Raw genomic sequence first — 15,789 nt, forward strand, 5'->3', positions numbered from 1 at the left:
TTAAACATAAACTAAAAGCAAATTCTACGTTTATTTTGCGTATGTGTGTAATATTTATTTTGACTGATTAATATTTAAATTTAATTATATTTGATTATTATTTTGATATTTGGATTTGAAAATAAAAATAAGAAGGTTTATTTAAAGAGTTACTAATGAAGCGTAATTGAAAATAAATAAAAAATGTACAAAATACATAATTTAATTATTTATTTTTATTAGATTAGTTCGAGCTTTCGAAATAACTTGAAAATTTCTTCTTACTGCACTTGGGCGCTGTTCACAAGCAATGCATAATTTGTATTCAGTAGTCAAGATATCATAAAGTAATAAATGATAAGTGACATAAAGTAATAAGTGTTAAAATCTTGTATAATTTAGATTTTTAAATTTATTTTTGAATTTTATACAATTTAAATTTTTGAATCTATTTCTTTAAAGTCGGGTTTAATATTGAACAATTGTTTTTAATCATAAACATTACAATGAAAAACATTACTGAATTGAATTACTGCAAATATTTATTACAATAACTGGTAAAACGCCGTTCCAAATTTATGCATTTATGCTTTATGCACATGTTAGGGTGATACTAATTGTATGAAAATTAAAATTTTATATTTTTTGTATAAATTTTCAGTTGGTATTTTCCCTAATAAAAATGTCTTCATATATTCACTTATGCCCGATCTTATTTTAAATTAAATCAAATTAAATTATGTATGAAGATAGAATATTTCTTTTTTTGTTAAGTTTTCATTAAATTCCTATTACGCCTTCCAATTCTTATTTCATTTCGATCAGTCTTAATTACACATGAAATTTTCTCTACATACTTGGGACTAGAGAGTATATGAAAAAGATTTGCAAAAATTATTGTTATACATTGAATAAGAGGGAAGGTCACTTTTTAATTTTTTTTTTTTAACAAATACATAAATATTTTACATATTCTTTGTTTAGGATTAAGAGGCACAAATAGTTTTTAATTAATTTCAAATAAAAATTTCTATACAAATGAATAAGTACAATTCGGAAGGATAAAAATTTCATATTAAAAAGATTTTATTGCTTTTCGTTCGAATTCATTTTTTGTTTTTTTTTTTTTTTGTTAATTTTACTAATATTTTTCTTTACTTAAAATTGGTTTATAAAAAGGAATAATTAATAATTTTTTTCTTAATTATTACGAAAAATAATTTTTTTTTTTCAATTTCTTTTTCATTTAAACAAATTTAAATTAAAAGTTTTTTTACTTGTTTTTTATAATTTTTCTTTAATTCTTAAAAAGTGTAGCACCTACATGGTTTATTTTTTAATATTTAAAATATTTTCTTAACATTTTTTTTTCGTTTATAAATATGTACGTTTTTTAATACTCTACAATTATCTAAAACTTTTTATACATAAATTATTTTACAAAAATGAAGGACAGTGGATGGAGAACGTGTTTTAATTAATTAATTAACAATACAATATTATATTTATTTTGCTTTTTACAAATAATTTCTAATTAATTATCCACTTATACTTAACACAGTACTTATTTCGATATTTTATGTAATTAATACTTAAAAATAGTTAAAATATGAGAAAATTTTGCATATTAATTGTTTTTGTTATTTAAATCAATTAAAATCTTTTATCAATTCTTTGGTAAGAGAATGGCTTTATAAAATATTTACTGTGGAAGGGAAAATCCTAATAAAATATAAATTTTTGTCTTTGGAGAGTTAAAAACGTCTTGTATTTGCAAAATATAGTAGCTTTTCCTTTTGAAAAATGACAATATTTCAAGGGTTTCAAATGATCACATTATATTGGTAAAAAGCTTAATTGTGAATCTTACATTTTTAATCATCGGATGAGAATTTAATTAGTATCAGAAATTCGTATATAAGATAATTTTCAAATAAGAAGAATTTTTTGTATCGCGTATCTCAGTTTTTCTAAAATGTGGGTTTATAAAATTTGGTCACAATTCATTGACTCTGTTTTTGAAGTTAGTAAATTTAATAAATTAATAATTTCAGGAAAAAATTCAATCCAAATCCAATTGAAACATAAATGAAGACATTTCAGTCGGTAACAATCTGAGTTCAAAAATTTGTTTTCGAAATATCTAGAATTAGTTTTCATTGTTTTTAAGTACTCAAACCTGTCAAACCACTCCATAGAAACTCCACGGATATGTGTGACATATGATTAGACACACGACTGCCAGGTTTCATGAATCTAATTTTATTTATTTTCCAAATATTTAAAATTAGCTCTTAGAGCTACTATATATATGGCAGCTCCTTGAACCGTTATCCGAATTGAACCAATTGCAATAGCAGTCGAATTAGAAAAGGAATAACTTGTGAAAGTTTGATGTCGATTGCATTATTCGTTTTTGAGTTATCGTGCGATTGGACGGGCGGAAATATTTAAATCAACCTGGAATTTTACGCTGGTCAAGAATATTGTATATATGTTCATCCCGCAAATGACTCCTTCATATGGTTACAAACTTCATACAAAACAATACAGTCTACAGTCTACACGAAGGTGTTGATTATAAAAATGAGTATTCTTATTGGAAAAATGAGAGATACTTTAACAAAAATGAGAATTTGGGATTTCTCAAAGTAAATAGAATGCGAAATGAGAAAGCGAGATACACGATTTTCAATTGGGAAAATATGAAATTTTAATGATCAAATAAAACAGTTAGTATAATTCTCAGTTAACCATACTTATTAATTTTGTAGTTGTTTTTAAATAAGAATTCTCATTTTTTTAATTGGATTTTAATTGCAATTTCACATTTCTTCTTAATTTAAAAATAATGGTAAAAACATTCTATGTTTAATATTTTATTTTGAAAAACAGGACGAGAAACAAAGTGATAAAGCTGAAACTTTGTAAGAAGAAGTGATAAAAATTACAAAACAATTGAAGAGATAAGTGGACAAGGAGGTTAACTAACATTTTGACGAAAATCGAGCTTTTGAAATAGAACATGATTAAATTTCTTATATTTTCAACTGTGTTTACTCTTGTAGCTAGAAACTTAATAGAAAACGAGATTGACAGTGCACTTAGGAGATAAGTAACAAAAAAATTAATAGTTTTACAATTTCTTAATGAAAAAATGTGTCAAAATGCAAATGTAAGTTAACCCCTTTGTCCACTTATCTCTTCAATTATAAATTTAAAGTTATGAAAACTAATATACAGTTATTAGAGTTATATTAAACAAAAGAACGGCTTTAAAATTGTAGTTTAGTTTTTATAGTAGACATTGTATTTTAACAATGTTAATCTTTTGATACACAATGAATATATACGTAACAAAATTTAAACTGTTATAACATATGATTAAATTGTAGCTAAATTTTCAAAATAAAATAAATTATGAATGAATTAGAATTTCTTCTATTCTATTATTTGTACTAAAACTTTTACATACAAAATGATGTAAAATGAAGTGTAACTTCTACCACGCATTTGCTTATTCATTTTAAAATTAACAATTTTTTTCTCTATTAAAAATTATTAAAAGAATGTTATTTTTTTTTTTAATTTTAAAATATTTAATTAAATTAAGTGTGTTCGATTCTATGTTTTTTCTTTATTAATATAACAGTGTGATCTAGTATGCAAAATCAACAACCAAAAAGCAAAGCTATAGTATATTCTAAAATATTAAAGCAAAATCCGAAAATGTTTTCTTGTTTAAACGAATTGGTAGAATTTAAATAATACTTTTTATAATTATTTAGGAATTTTTTTTTGTATTTGGAAGACAACAATTTGTTTTTTAATCTTATTATGCATATTAACTGTAATATCACTGAAACTGACATTTTATAAAATTAATACTCAAATTTGAGCAATCAAAAACTAAATTGAGCAAGAAAAAACTGCAGTGTATAATTTTTTATACATTTGAGCTTTATGAAACAAAATATCAAAAGTAAATTGAGGGTGAGCAGATGCAAATTAACATTTTGCAAAGAAATAATATTGAAACTTTTCAGATTTAATTTTACTGCCGTTAACATTAGTTTTTTATTTCTCAGAAAAATGGGTAAAATTCAAAGTATTTATAGAAACAATTTTTCATGTCAAAATGTTATTTGAAAAAAATCTGTAATGGCAACACTCCTTTTCAAAACTATCTTCTAAACAATTGTGTCGATCAGTATTATAAATTTAAAGTTATGAAAACTAATATACAGTTATAAGAGTTATATTAAATAAAAGAAAGACTTTAAAATTATAGTTTAGTTTTTCTAGCAGCTAACTAGCTTATAGCTTTTATAACGCTTTTTAAAACTTCTTATTCGTACAAGAAGAATCCATAGCAAAATGTGCTCTTATTTCAAAATTTAAATCAATTAAATGCAAGATGAGTCATTATATAATTTCAACAAATATGTATGTATGTACTTTTTGCAATGGTTCTTTTCTTAGTAACATAAACTGGTAAGATGCTCTTCTTACGTGACAATTTAGTTAGATGCGTGATTTTTTAATATTCTTTGTTTAATATATTTAAATGACAATTAAGATTTCATTACAAAGTTAAGAATAATTTAATGTGCTGCAAAGCGTATGAAACGAAGGGCTTAAAAATATTTTTAAGCAAAAATCATTTAGTAACTAATTGAATAATTTTTAAAACGCCTTACCCAATTAAATTAATTTAAAAAAATAAATTTTATTTTTGTTAAAAATATTTAAGCCTAATTTTGTAATTCTATAATAACTAGTAATAGAAATAATGAAGCTTAAGTATATTATATTATATATATAAGTCTTGCTAATTACTGTTGTGTAACAACATATACAACAGTAAAATCAGATCCGTTGTAATTACAAATCAGAAAATTTGAATTTGAAACAGAAATTATGTTCATTTTTTAAAGTAAAGGGAGGGTTGAAGGGAGTATAACAGTTTTAACAAATTAGAAAAGAACAACATAATATTTAGAAAACAAAATTGCAATTTTGCCTTAATATTTTCTAACTATTTTTGCAATAGTAGTAGATAAGTAAATCTATTCTAAAAATATAATCATAATTATTATAATGGTGTTGATATTCTTTTGATTTGTTTTCATTATTTACATAATATACATATAATAATAGAAAAATAAATATAGTATAGGAGTAAATCGATATAATATTTTTGAATTTTAGGAATGGTAAATATACTGTTTTTATAGTATCTATATAAGCAACTACTATTTTCATGTACATATTACTCTATATTATGCGGTTTATTTCTTCATATTATACAATAAAATATTGTTTGATTTTTTAATGATAACTATAATATTTTGTAAATTGTCTTTTAATAATTTTATGCACACTTATAAAAGGAAACTATTTAAGGTGTAAAGGTAATTGACATACATACATACATTTCAATGTACATATAGATATTATGTATATAAATTGTTATATTTTTTATATAGTTTTTTTTAGTTTTATGTATTTAAATTTTTTCTATTGTGTTTCAAATATATTTTCTCAATATGTTATTATTAAACATTCTCTTTATATTTTATATAATATGTATATTACAGTTGAATTAATTTAGTTCAGGTAAAATTTATTGCCAGTTACCGGTGTTCTAAAAGTACAGTTAGTATAATAGTTAAAATTTTTGTTTTGTTATTTTTTTTTTTTACTGTTGCTTTCAAACTTAAAATTTTTTATATTGGTTTATGTATATATAAAGTTTCTATATAGAATCATTTGCTATTTTTATTTTTATAGGTATAATTGTGTTAAAAGTGTAGATAAAATAATTTGATTTTATTCTAAATACAATATAAATATTTTATTATACAATTTTCATATAATTTTCTACTTAAAACTAAATTTCATTGTTCAATTTGTTATTTTTCCCCAAAAAAGAAAAAAAAAATAAATAAAAATAATAGTAATTGTTATACAACATACATACATATATAATTTTATTTTTTAATTGTTATTTTAATTTTCTAATACATATTTTTAATTATATGTTTTCGTATATGTTTAATTTTTTTTTCTAGTATTTGTTATGTCATTGGTTTTTAACTCATTAATATTTAATAATTATCTACAAAAATATTTTCTACAAATTATCATTAATATAATTTAATTAATATATTCTATTAATTGTTTATTTACTATATTTTTTTAAAAATATACATACATATAGTATTTAAATAATAATTAAATTATTTTGTGTAAGATGATGGGACGCTGTGTTAATTATAAATTTTTTTATTTTTTTTTTTTTGTTTTTTATAGATAGTTTTGTAAAATTCAATAGAAATGTTAATTTGTTAATTTATTTATTAAGATTTATTTTTAATTTATTTTGTAAAATATACTTTTTTTTTATTTAATAATATGTATCAAGTTTTGTAGAATGTTTATTTTCCCATTAATATTTTGCTCTCAATAAAATTTATTTGGAAAATAGTTATACTTCTTAGAAATAAATGTACAGGTAATTTATAATTATATTTTATACATATTTTGGAATATTTTCTTTTTAAATTAATTATATAATAATAATATACTTGTAGATCATTTACTTTTTTTTACATAAATAATATATTTTGTATAAAATTTATGCATATTATGCATTTTATATAATATTATTTCAATGCTGTATATTATGTGCATTTATATGGAAGTATATACTAATATTATTTAATTAAATATATATGTATGTATATATCTTATATCGAAGTATATACATATTACATAATTATACATATATATATATTCCTTCAATTAGTTATATTTATAATTCATTTTGTTATGTTTACAGAACATTGCATGTTTTTTGAGCATGTATCATTGATCCACTTGGACATTTGAATACTTCAGTAGCGCTACCACCTTGAGCAATTAACCATCCCAATCTAAAATTAAATATAAATATTATTTTTTATTTAAAATATTTTAAACGAAAATAATACATATTTCCAAAATCTGAAGATTGTGTATCAATTCCTGTATAATCCGATTCTGCACATAATTCTTGGGCTGAAACTAAAAAGAAAATTTGTGTTGGTGTTAAACTTAGACCAGGTAAACGTGCCATTCCTTTAATTGGCCCAGTTAATGATAATAACGAATGATATGCAATTTGCATACCACCAGAATGTATTAATATATCCATACGACTATAATTTGAAAATATATTTACGGAGAGTGGAACACAGCGCATTGCTTTATCTTCGAAAGCTTTTGTAATAGCACGTAAAATTTCTTTAGCTATAGCAACACCAACTGATGCATATTGAAGATATGGTGGTAATTTTGAATCAAAATATGGCACCTCTATTACTGATAATGGAACAACTAAAAATTTTATTTTTTAAATGTTTTTTAAATTATTCAAATAATAAACAAAATATTAAAGTATTTTACCTATTGAATGACTTAGAGCATCATAAAATATTTTTGCTACAATTGGATAAGCATATGCAACTTGTGTTGTAATTTCTGGATTTTCTGGAATCTCTTTAATTCTTTGATATATATTTAATATATTTTCAAACCAATTATCTGATGAAATCTCTAAACTATCCAATTGATCAATAATTTCAGACATATTTGTAAAACCTTTCCAAATATTCGTTTGTATTTTTAATTGTGATAATTTTACTAGAGCTGCTCCTTTAAGCGATGGCGCTCTTTTTAAATGTGCTTTTAAAGCATCAAATATTATTTCCGCCTTAAATATTTAATATTATTACACGTATACAATATTTTTTTACATAACGTAATTAAAAAATGTTCAATAATTTAAAATATTTAATACTTACTCGATATTTAACATCTTTAATATCATTCTCTGTAAATTGTGCCATAAAAAAGGCTGATGCAACCTCTGGTAATGCCCACATTGTAGCTTTAGTGCATATAAATGGATCAGGATGCCCTTGAGGTAATATTCCCAAAGCAAATAATACTAATAATGAATTATGTGCCACACGGGTGGGATGTTTTTCAATTAATTCACCAACACTACGTAAATAATCTGAGCTTCGAACAACAATTGGACCAGTCCAATTACATGGGATAAGTGCCGTCCAATTTAACTAAAATTAAATTAAATATTAATGTGAAGTATGTATATACATTTGCTTATAATAAATATATAAATAAATTTATATAAATGCAATTTATAAATTTACAAAATAAAATCAAGAAACATTGCAATTCAAATTTGTGTGGCGACAATATGTCATTCAACAAAATGTATTGGTTTTTTTTTCAGCAATAATCCGTTTGAAAATATTAGCAGATTCAAATTTTCAAGTGTTTGCATGAGGGGTTCTCCTTTAAGTAAAGTGACCTTACTTAATTGCAATTCAGCACTGTGCATGGTAAAAATAACAATTTACGCTGAATTTCAAATTTCTAACCCTTTTTGTTTTCAAATGACCTTTACATACACTTTATAGGTTTGGCCATCACATGTTATACAATATTATAAGTTAGTTTGACCTTTTTCTCTATATACTTACAAAAGGATATTTTTGATTTAACGATGACGTGTTGTATAAAACAGAACTATTCCAAAAACCTCTCCTGGAATGCTCAACTCTTAACTAAAAATTAGAAGAAAGGTAGATTAATTCCAAATTTTTTTTTTTGGAAAATAAAATTGCAAATTACTTTATTTAACTCTTCTATAAAAATTGAAATAGATTCTTTTTCCGAAATCTTTTGTTCGTATGTCAAACTACTTGGTAAAAAACTATCCAATAAATCATCTAAAAGTATAGGAACAGCTTCTTTAACACGATATGGAGGCGCTTTTGGACCCATCCATCTAAACTTATTCTAATAATAATAATAAACATTCAAATAATTAATTAAATGTTTTATATATGAAAAACAATACTTCTAATATTGGCGCTGACGTCGTTGAACCATCAATAATTAATAACACATGAGGATGTCGACCATAACTTAAATCGTAATAAATATCAATAAGTGGCGTTGGACCCAATTCATATATTTTAACCATCAAATTTGAAATAGTTGAAGGACCTAATGCTCCAATTGGTAGATAACCACCTAATTTTTCTAAAACTAATTGAATTGATGTACAATTTGTATTCTGTTTAAGGCAACTCCCATATAAACGACCCAATTTACGAAAAGGACCAGTTGTTGTGTTGTGGAGTAATAATTCTAGATAATAGAATTTAAGAAAAAAAAAAAAAGAAAAATATTTTAAAATTTTTTAATTTTCTAATTTTGTTTGCTTATTCTTTGTTTTTTGTTTTTATCTGTATGTAACTAACGTTGCATTTGCAAATCAACAGCTTCTTGAGAACTTTTCGATGTTCTAAGACTATCTGGTTGTCCACTTGAGCAACTAAATTCTTTAAAAGTTTTACATGGATCAGATTTCCAATTCATACGAGTTTGTATACTTTGAGCTGCTAATCGACATACTTGAGCTTTACATTCTGGTGGTGGTGCCACTGTTGGCATACAATCTTCTTCGTCTGGATAACAATCTTTCGGCAGTTGTGATGGTGCCGTACTAATTAAAAATAATATTGGTGATGCTACTAATAATGATGTTACTAATAAAGTTGCTGTTGTTATTGCTATTTTATGTACTGTTGCTGATGTTTTTAACCATATACAAGGTGCACAACATATATATCCTATGGCCGAATGATGCTGAAAACAAAAAATAAAAAATGTTAAAAATTATTACTTAATAAATAAATATAACAATTTTATTTATTAAAATCTAACATGTATAGTATTTTACGGAATTATACATTAGTACTAAACTTGAAATTATTCTAAACCCGAATAAAAGACGTCAAATATGTGCGATCTCAAATGCTATTTCATTTTAATCTACTTTATTTGGAATTTATTCTAGAATGAGCAACATCGTTTCTATTGAATTTCACCTCATATTTTTTTGAAATTGATATTATCCTTTTTGTTATTTTATTAAACATTTTATACTTGGTTAAACAATAATTTATTACAGATGATTGAGTTCGTATTTCAATTCAATTCATAAAATGCTATAGGGAAAACTAGTAGGTTCAAAAAATTGCAAAAGTTTTTTTTTGTTAAATTTTATAAAACAAAAATGTTTCAATATTCCATTTCAATAGCGAAAATAAAGAAAGACTTTTCATTGTGCACTTTTTAATATGCTATTGTCCGGATAAATTAAAGTACCATTCATTTTAAAAGCTTCTAAAAGATTAATTAAAACAAAGTGTTTACTGCCATAAGCAATACTTTAACTAGCACTATTGGATTTTTATTATAACATTTTTGTTAAAGTTGAAATATAAATACAAAGTGATTTTGTACATTTAACACAAATACTACTGCCAAGCAATTATAACCTGAATACTATAAAATATGAATATTAAAAAGTTATAAACACCTTATATAGGATTTAATTTCATTGAAGGGTATAAAAAGCAGGGACCGTTCTTTATTTTTGAATTTTACCAAATCAGATATGCTCGCAATTAACTAAATTCAATTTAATTCCTGACTTTCTTAGTTAGTAGTTCCTTTCTTCTTTCGGGTTTTTGTACATATAAAGCAATTTATCAGGAAAAATTATTTTTTTTTAAATTTTTTTTAAAGATTTTAAAATTTACAAAAATGAATTAGTTTTTGAGTTGTTTCTGCGACGAATAAATAAATAGACAGATCGATTTTACTCGGAACTAAACAGGCCAAAAAATAAAAATATAATGTTATACATTACTATCTTAGCATTACAATAACAGAACAGTAAATTTGTTATAAAATTTCAACATTATTCGAGTGGTTACAAAACCAGCATATCAGAAAGCAATATATTTAAGATTAACGAAAATATAAGGTTGTAAAATTACTTTTAATCCTTAAATCCATTATAATCGTTTAAACAGTTTTATACATAGGTAATCTTTAAAAAATACCCAGAGTACTTGTACATACTTAAAAGCTTTCTCCCAAAAATTTATTCACATTTTAATTATAATTTACCAATCAAAATATTTATTATGTTGGGAAGGAAATAATTTGATCGTTTATTAAACCATTCTTTGATATTATTAACATCTTTATTATAAGTAAACCACCTAATGGTAGCTACGAGTATAATTCAATAATTTTAAAAATTTAAGATTGTAAATACAACTTTTATTTTTCTTAAAAAACGTATTCATGACACGCAAATTTCCAATTAATTTAACTTAATCAATATCCTTATTAACAACTACTAAATAAAATATACCATTACCACCACTTGAACGTATACATATTAAAATTGTTATACATATTAATAAGCACTTATCTTTAGTAATATTAGAATTTTTCATTTATGTCTTTAAATTTGGAATAGCGTTTATTATGACAACTATAGATTATAAATATTAAATAATAGTTAAAGTTAAATAATAGTAAAATTTATTGTCCATAAAATAAACTGTTCACTCTCGTCATACAAAAAATAATTGAGAAAGCAATTCGAAAGAATATCCGATGCATCGTTTCCAATTTTACTATACGTAACAATGTTCAAGAAAAAACTATTTTATTGGAAAATAACAGTAAGAATGTCATTCAAAGTTATTATAACATGATGAGAAAATAAAAGCGAACACGTGGATTTCATTAAAATGCCAAAAAAATAAATTTAATTTTATTGCAGGTATTGGTACGTACTTGTTGTGTAATATAAATTCTTATTGTTTTATTCTTTATTACTTAATAAACTTAATGTCTTACTTACGTCAAGATATTCTTACATACATATTTACAAAGTAAAAAAAAAATATAATTTACCAATCATTTTGTAACGAAACAAACATATGACAAGAGTATTTTAAAGAAAAAAGTAAAAAATCTTTTCTCTAGTTTTAATAAAAACGTAAAAACTTCTCTAGTTTGAACATAAAACGTAGAAAACTCTGGGTTTTTCATGAACGACTCAAGGAAACGAAATTTTTTACATAAAACGTAAACAACTCGATATTTTTTACATAATACGTAGAAAACTCTATACTTCTCATACAAAACGTAAAAAAACAGCGTGTTTTTCATAAAGGAGTTAAGAAATGGATACTTTTTACATAAAACGTAAACAACAATGTATTTTTCATAACAGATGTGATCAAACAGTATTTTCTACATAAAACGTAAAAAACTCTATATTTTACATATAAAACGTAAAAAACTCTGAGTTTTTCATGAAAGACTCAAGGAAACGAAATTTTTTACATAAAACGTAAACAACTCGGTATTTTTTACATAATACGTAGAAAACTCTATGCTCTCATACAAAACGTAAAAAACTCCGTGTTTTTCATAAAGAAGCTCAGAAATGGTTACTTTTTACATATAAAACGTAAAAAACTCTGAGTTATTCATGAAAGACTTAAGGAAACGAAATGTTTTACATAAAACGTAAACAACTCGATATTTTTTACATAATACGTAGAAAACTCTATATCTCTCATACAAAACGTAAAAAAACAGCGTGTTTTTCATAAAGGAGTTAAGAAATGGATACTTTTTACATAAAACGTAAACAACAATGTATTTTTCATAACAGATGTGACTAAACAGTATTTTCTACATAAAACGTAAAAAACTCTATATTTTACATATAAAACGTAAAAAACTTTGAGTTTTTCTTGAAAGACTCAAGGAAACGAAATTTTTTACATAAAACGTAAACAACTCGGTATTTTTTACATAATACGTAGAAAACTCTATACTCACATACAAAACGTAAAAAACCCCGTGATTCTCATAAAGGAGTTAAGAAATTGATACTTTTTACATAAAACGTAAACAACAATGTATTTTTCATAACAGATGTGACTAAACAGTATTTTCTACATAAAAAGTAAAAAACTTTATATTTTACATATAAAACGTAAAAAACTTAGCATTTTTCATGAAAGACTCAAGAAAATGATATTTCTACATTAAACGTAAACAACTCTATATTTTACATATAAAACGTAAAAAACTTAGCATTTTTCATGAAAGACTCAAGAAAATGATATTTTTACATTAAACTCTACGAAGGCCTAAGGAAACGGTATATTTTTATATAATACGTAAGAAACTGTATACTTGTCATACAAAACTCAAAAAACTTTGTATTTTTCATAAAAGAAAAATTTAAGACGTAAGAAACTGAATTTTTTACGAAAATCGTAAAAAATCCGTGTTTTCATATAAATACATACGCATTGATTAGTTGTAGTAGCTTAAAATTATTGAAATTTCGATTAAAATATAAAAGTTAATATTTTTTTCACTCTGATAAAATTTTCTGTTTGACATGTTATGCAAAATGGCTTAGTTGGAAGAACTATGTAATATTTGCAAAAACTCCATAAATTTTCAGAACACTCAAACTTAATATCAATTATACCTAAAACTCCTTGCATCAAGGATTACTTGATAAAAAATTATTCAATATTGAATTTTATTGTATCAAGTTGCGCTTTAAATTAACAGTATCAAATTTAATTCAGTTTAGAACTGGTTTATTTATTTAAGAATTTAAGCAAGTAATTTAATATTAAAGCAGTAGAAAATTTTTCTTTATAAAATTTTACATAATATACTATGTACATGGCGTCGCTTTCGCTAATTAATTCATTAAACTTATTTAAATATGTTATTTATTTTATTTTGGGTATAATATATGAAGTCATTAACAGCTATAAATTTATATCATGAAATAAATCCCACATGTATTTACAAAGATTTTCAAATATATTTTAACTATCAACTAAATATAAATAAATAATCTAATAATTCTTTTGCTTTAATCAAATTTTCCACTAAAACAAATCTTTAAATTCATATAGCTATAGCGAAATTTTATTATAGAACGAAAAACGTATAAAAAACAAAAATCTTCGTTCTAAAACAAAAATTATTCAAAAATGAAAATAAAACACCATCCAACCATTTAATATTTAATCACAACTATACTCGTCTTTTTATATAATATAAATATTAATGTCACTATTTTTATGTATTGTGCATGTGTTTATGAATAGTTTATGTAATAATAGTTGTCATTTTCCTTACCATTAGAAATTAATGTACCATGTAATTTTAGCTATATATTATTATTCTTATTGCATAACTATATAAAGCGAAAATGTAACGCATGTCTTCATAATCATATTCCATTACAAAACAATAGTAAGTTAAAAAATCAAGAATATGTAAAATGCACAAATTTTATTAAAATTAATTTTATAAAATAAAATTTAAAAAATATTATGTATATACATATGTAACAGTTTTACTTGAATTGTTCGGAATTGGCCGGCAAGAACACAAGCTTATACAATTTTTAATGGTACCATAGCGGACATAAAATATTTAATTATAACATTATTAATTAATTATTCTTGATGAAAACTTCGCTCGCCATATTCATATTTTCTACTGCATCTTTTAATACTGCTTAAGTTTAATTTGACAGACTGCCAATTTAGGATTTTTCTGAAATCGACCACCGACTGAAAGGATACTGAACAATTTTATTTTACTATTTCAATTGCATAAACTGATTTTGAATTATTTGAATTATAGAACAATTGAACACTACATATAAATTCAAATGACGGACAAAAACCCTCCAAATGGAATATTATTTCATTTTTTCAAAACCAAAAAAAAATAAATTTTTTAGAAATTTATGACAGAAGGCACAATTTATTATCAAACCCATTATTTAAATAAAATTTTATTTTTATTATAGATATAAATTTTGACATTGACATTGAAAATATACGCACATACTTACATGGTGACAAATTATAAAATAAGAAGCAAAAAAAAACACGATAAAATATGACCAGAAGGTATTCAATAAATTAATAAAGAACACAAATGTAATAATGGTATGTAAATCAATATTTTCATAGATTAAATGTCTCCGATTAGAGGCAATAATAGGTAAATACTTTACTATCAAATTGACAGGAAACACTAATTTTAAAACGCTTTTGGGTGACATTTTCCTTAATTGTTTTAACAATAAATTCCTGAAATGAAAACTCAAACTAAGAATATTTTTGTAAGCATATTAATTAGTGAGCATTTAGAACTAAAAATAAATACTTTTATTGACTTTAGTTATTACATACATAGTTAATAAAATATTTTAAGCTGACATAATAAATAACGCAAAAGACAAACAATAAAAAAATATAGGATAATAAATTTGTTAATTAAAATGTGAAAATAATTCTGTTTTTGTGTTCTTTAATGACAATCAATAGAAAAATTCAATTTAATATTCAAGGTTGACTTTTTTGTTTACTGTTTTGTTCGTTAACTTAAAGTTGAACAAATTTATTTGTTACTAAATTAAAGACGCAACTTCATTTAATACCGAAATTTTAAAGATTAATTCGAAAAATTGCATGTATAACCAAAATCAAATATTGTCAACTATTCACAGAAGGACACATAGGTATCCTTAAATTTAATATTTGAAATTCAGATTTTAAAATTGAAATTTTAGAATTTCATATTCTGTTATAAAGGTATTATGCATATATAAATAATGTATGTACATATATTGAAAGTAGGTGGGGTAAATTTAGCAAAATTACACAAAAATTTTCGATTCTAACAATTATTCGAAAACATTTTATGTAGATATGTAAAGATATTGTACATAATAATTCTTCAGTTTCGCGCGAATAAGACTTTTTAAAGAAATTTTTTGTTTCATTTTGAATCAACTGTTCA

General features: G+C 23.3%; 1 protein-coding gene across 1 annotated transcript in view; it reads right to left on the minus strand.

The window, feature by feature from the left end:
• Positions 1–6,281: 6,281 nt before the first annotated feature.
• LOC129605815 (endothelin-converting enzyme homolog) overlaps positions 6,282–15,789 on the minus strand; it is a 92,792-nt gene continuing 83,284 nt past the window's right edge. Inside the window, exons 2-9 of the mRNA XM_055515778.1 lie at positions 9,318–9,705; positions 8,912–9,204; positions 8,683–8,850; positions 8,532–8,615; positions 7,827–8,102; positions 7,429–7,735; positions 6,975–7,359; positions 6,282–6,917 (exon numbers count right to left, since the gene is read on the minus strand). Of these exons, the coding sequence (XP_055371753.1) occupies positions 6,818–6,917; positions 6,975–7,359; positions 7,429–7,735; positions 7,827–8,102; positions 8,532–8,615; positions 8,683–8,850; positions 8,912–9,204; positions 9,318–9,705 (2,001 nt within the window). The 3' untranslated portion in view covers positions 6,282–6,817. The remainder of the gene's footprint in view (positions 6,918–6,974; positions 7,360–7,428; positions 7,736–7,826; positions 8,103–8,531; positions 8,616–8,682; positions 8,851–8,911; positions 9,205–9,317; positions 9,706–15,789) is intronic.

The sequence above is a fragment of the Condylostylus longicornis genome, unplaced genomic scaffold, assembly GCF_029603195.1.
Source record: "Condylostylus longicornis isolate FDR11 unplaced genomic scaffold, ASM2960319v2 ptg000015l, whole genome shotgun sequence".
Classification (NCBI taxonomy): Eukaryota; Metazoa; Arthropoda; class Insecta; order Diptera; family Dolichopodidae; genus Condylostylus; species Condylostylus longicornis.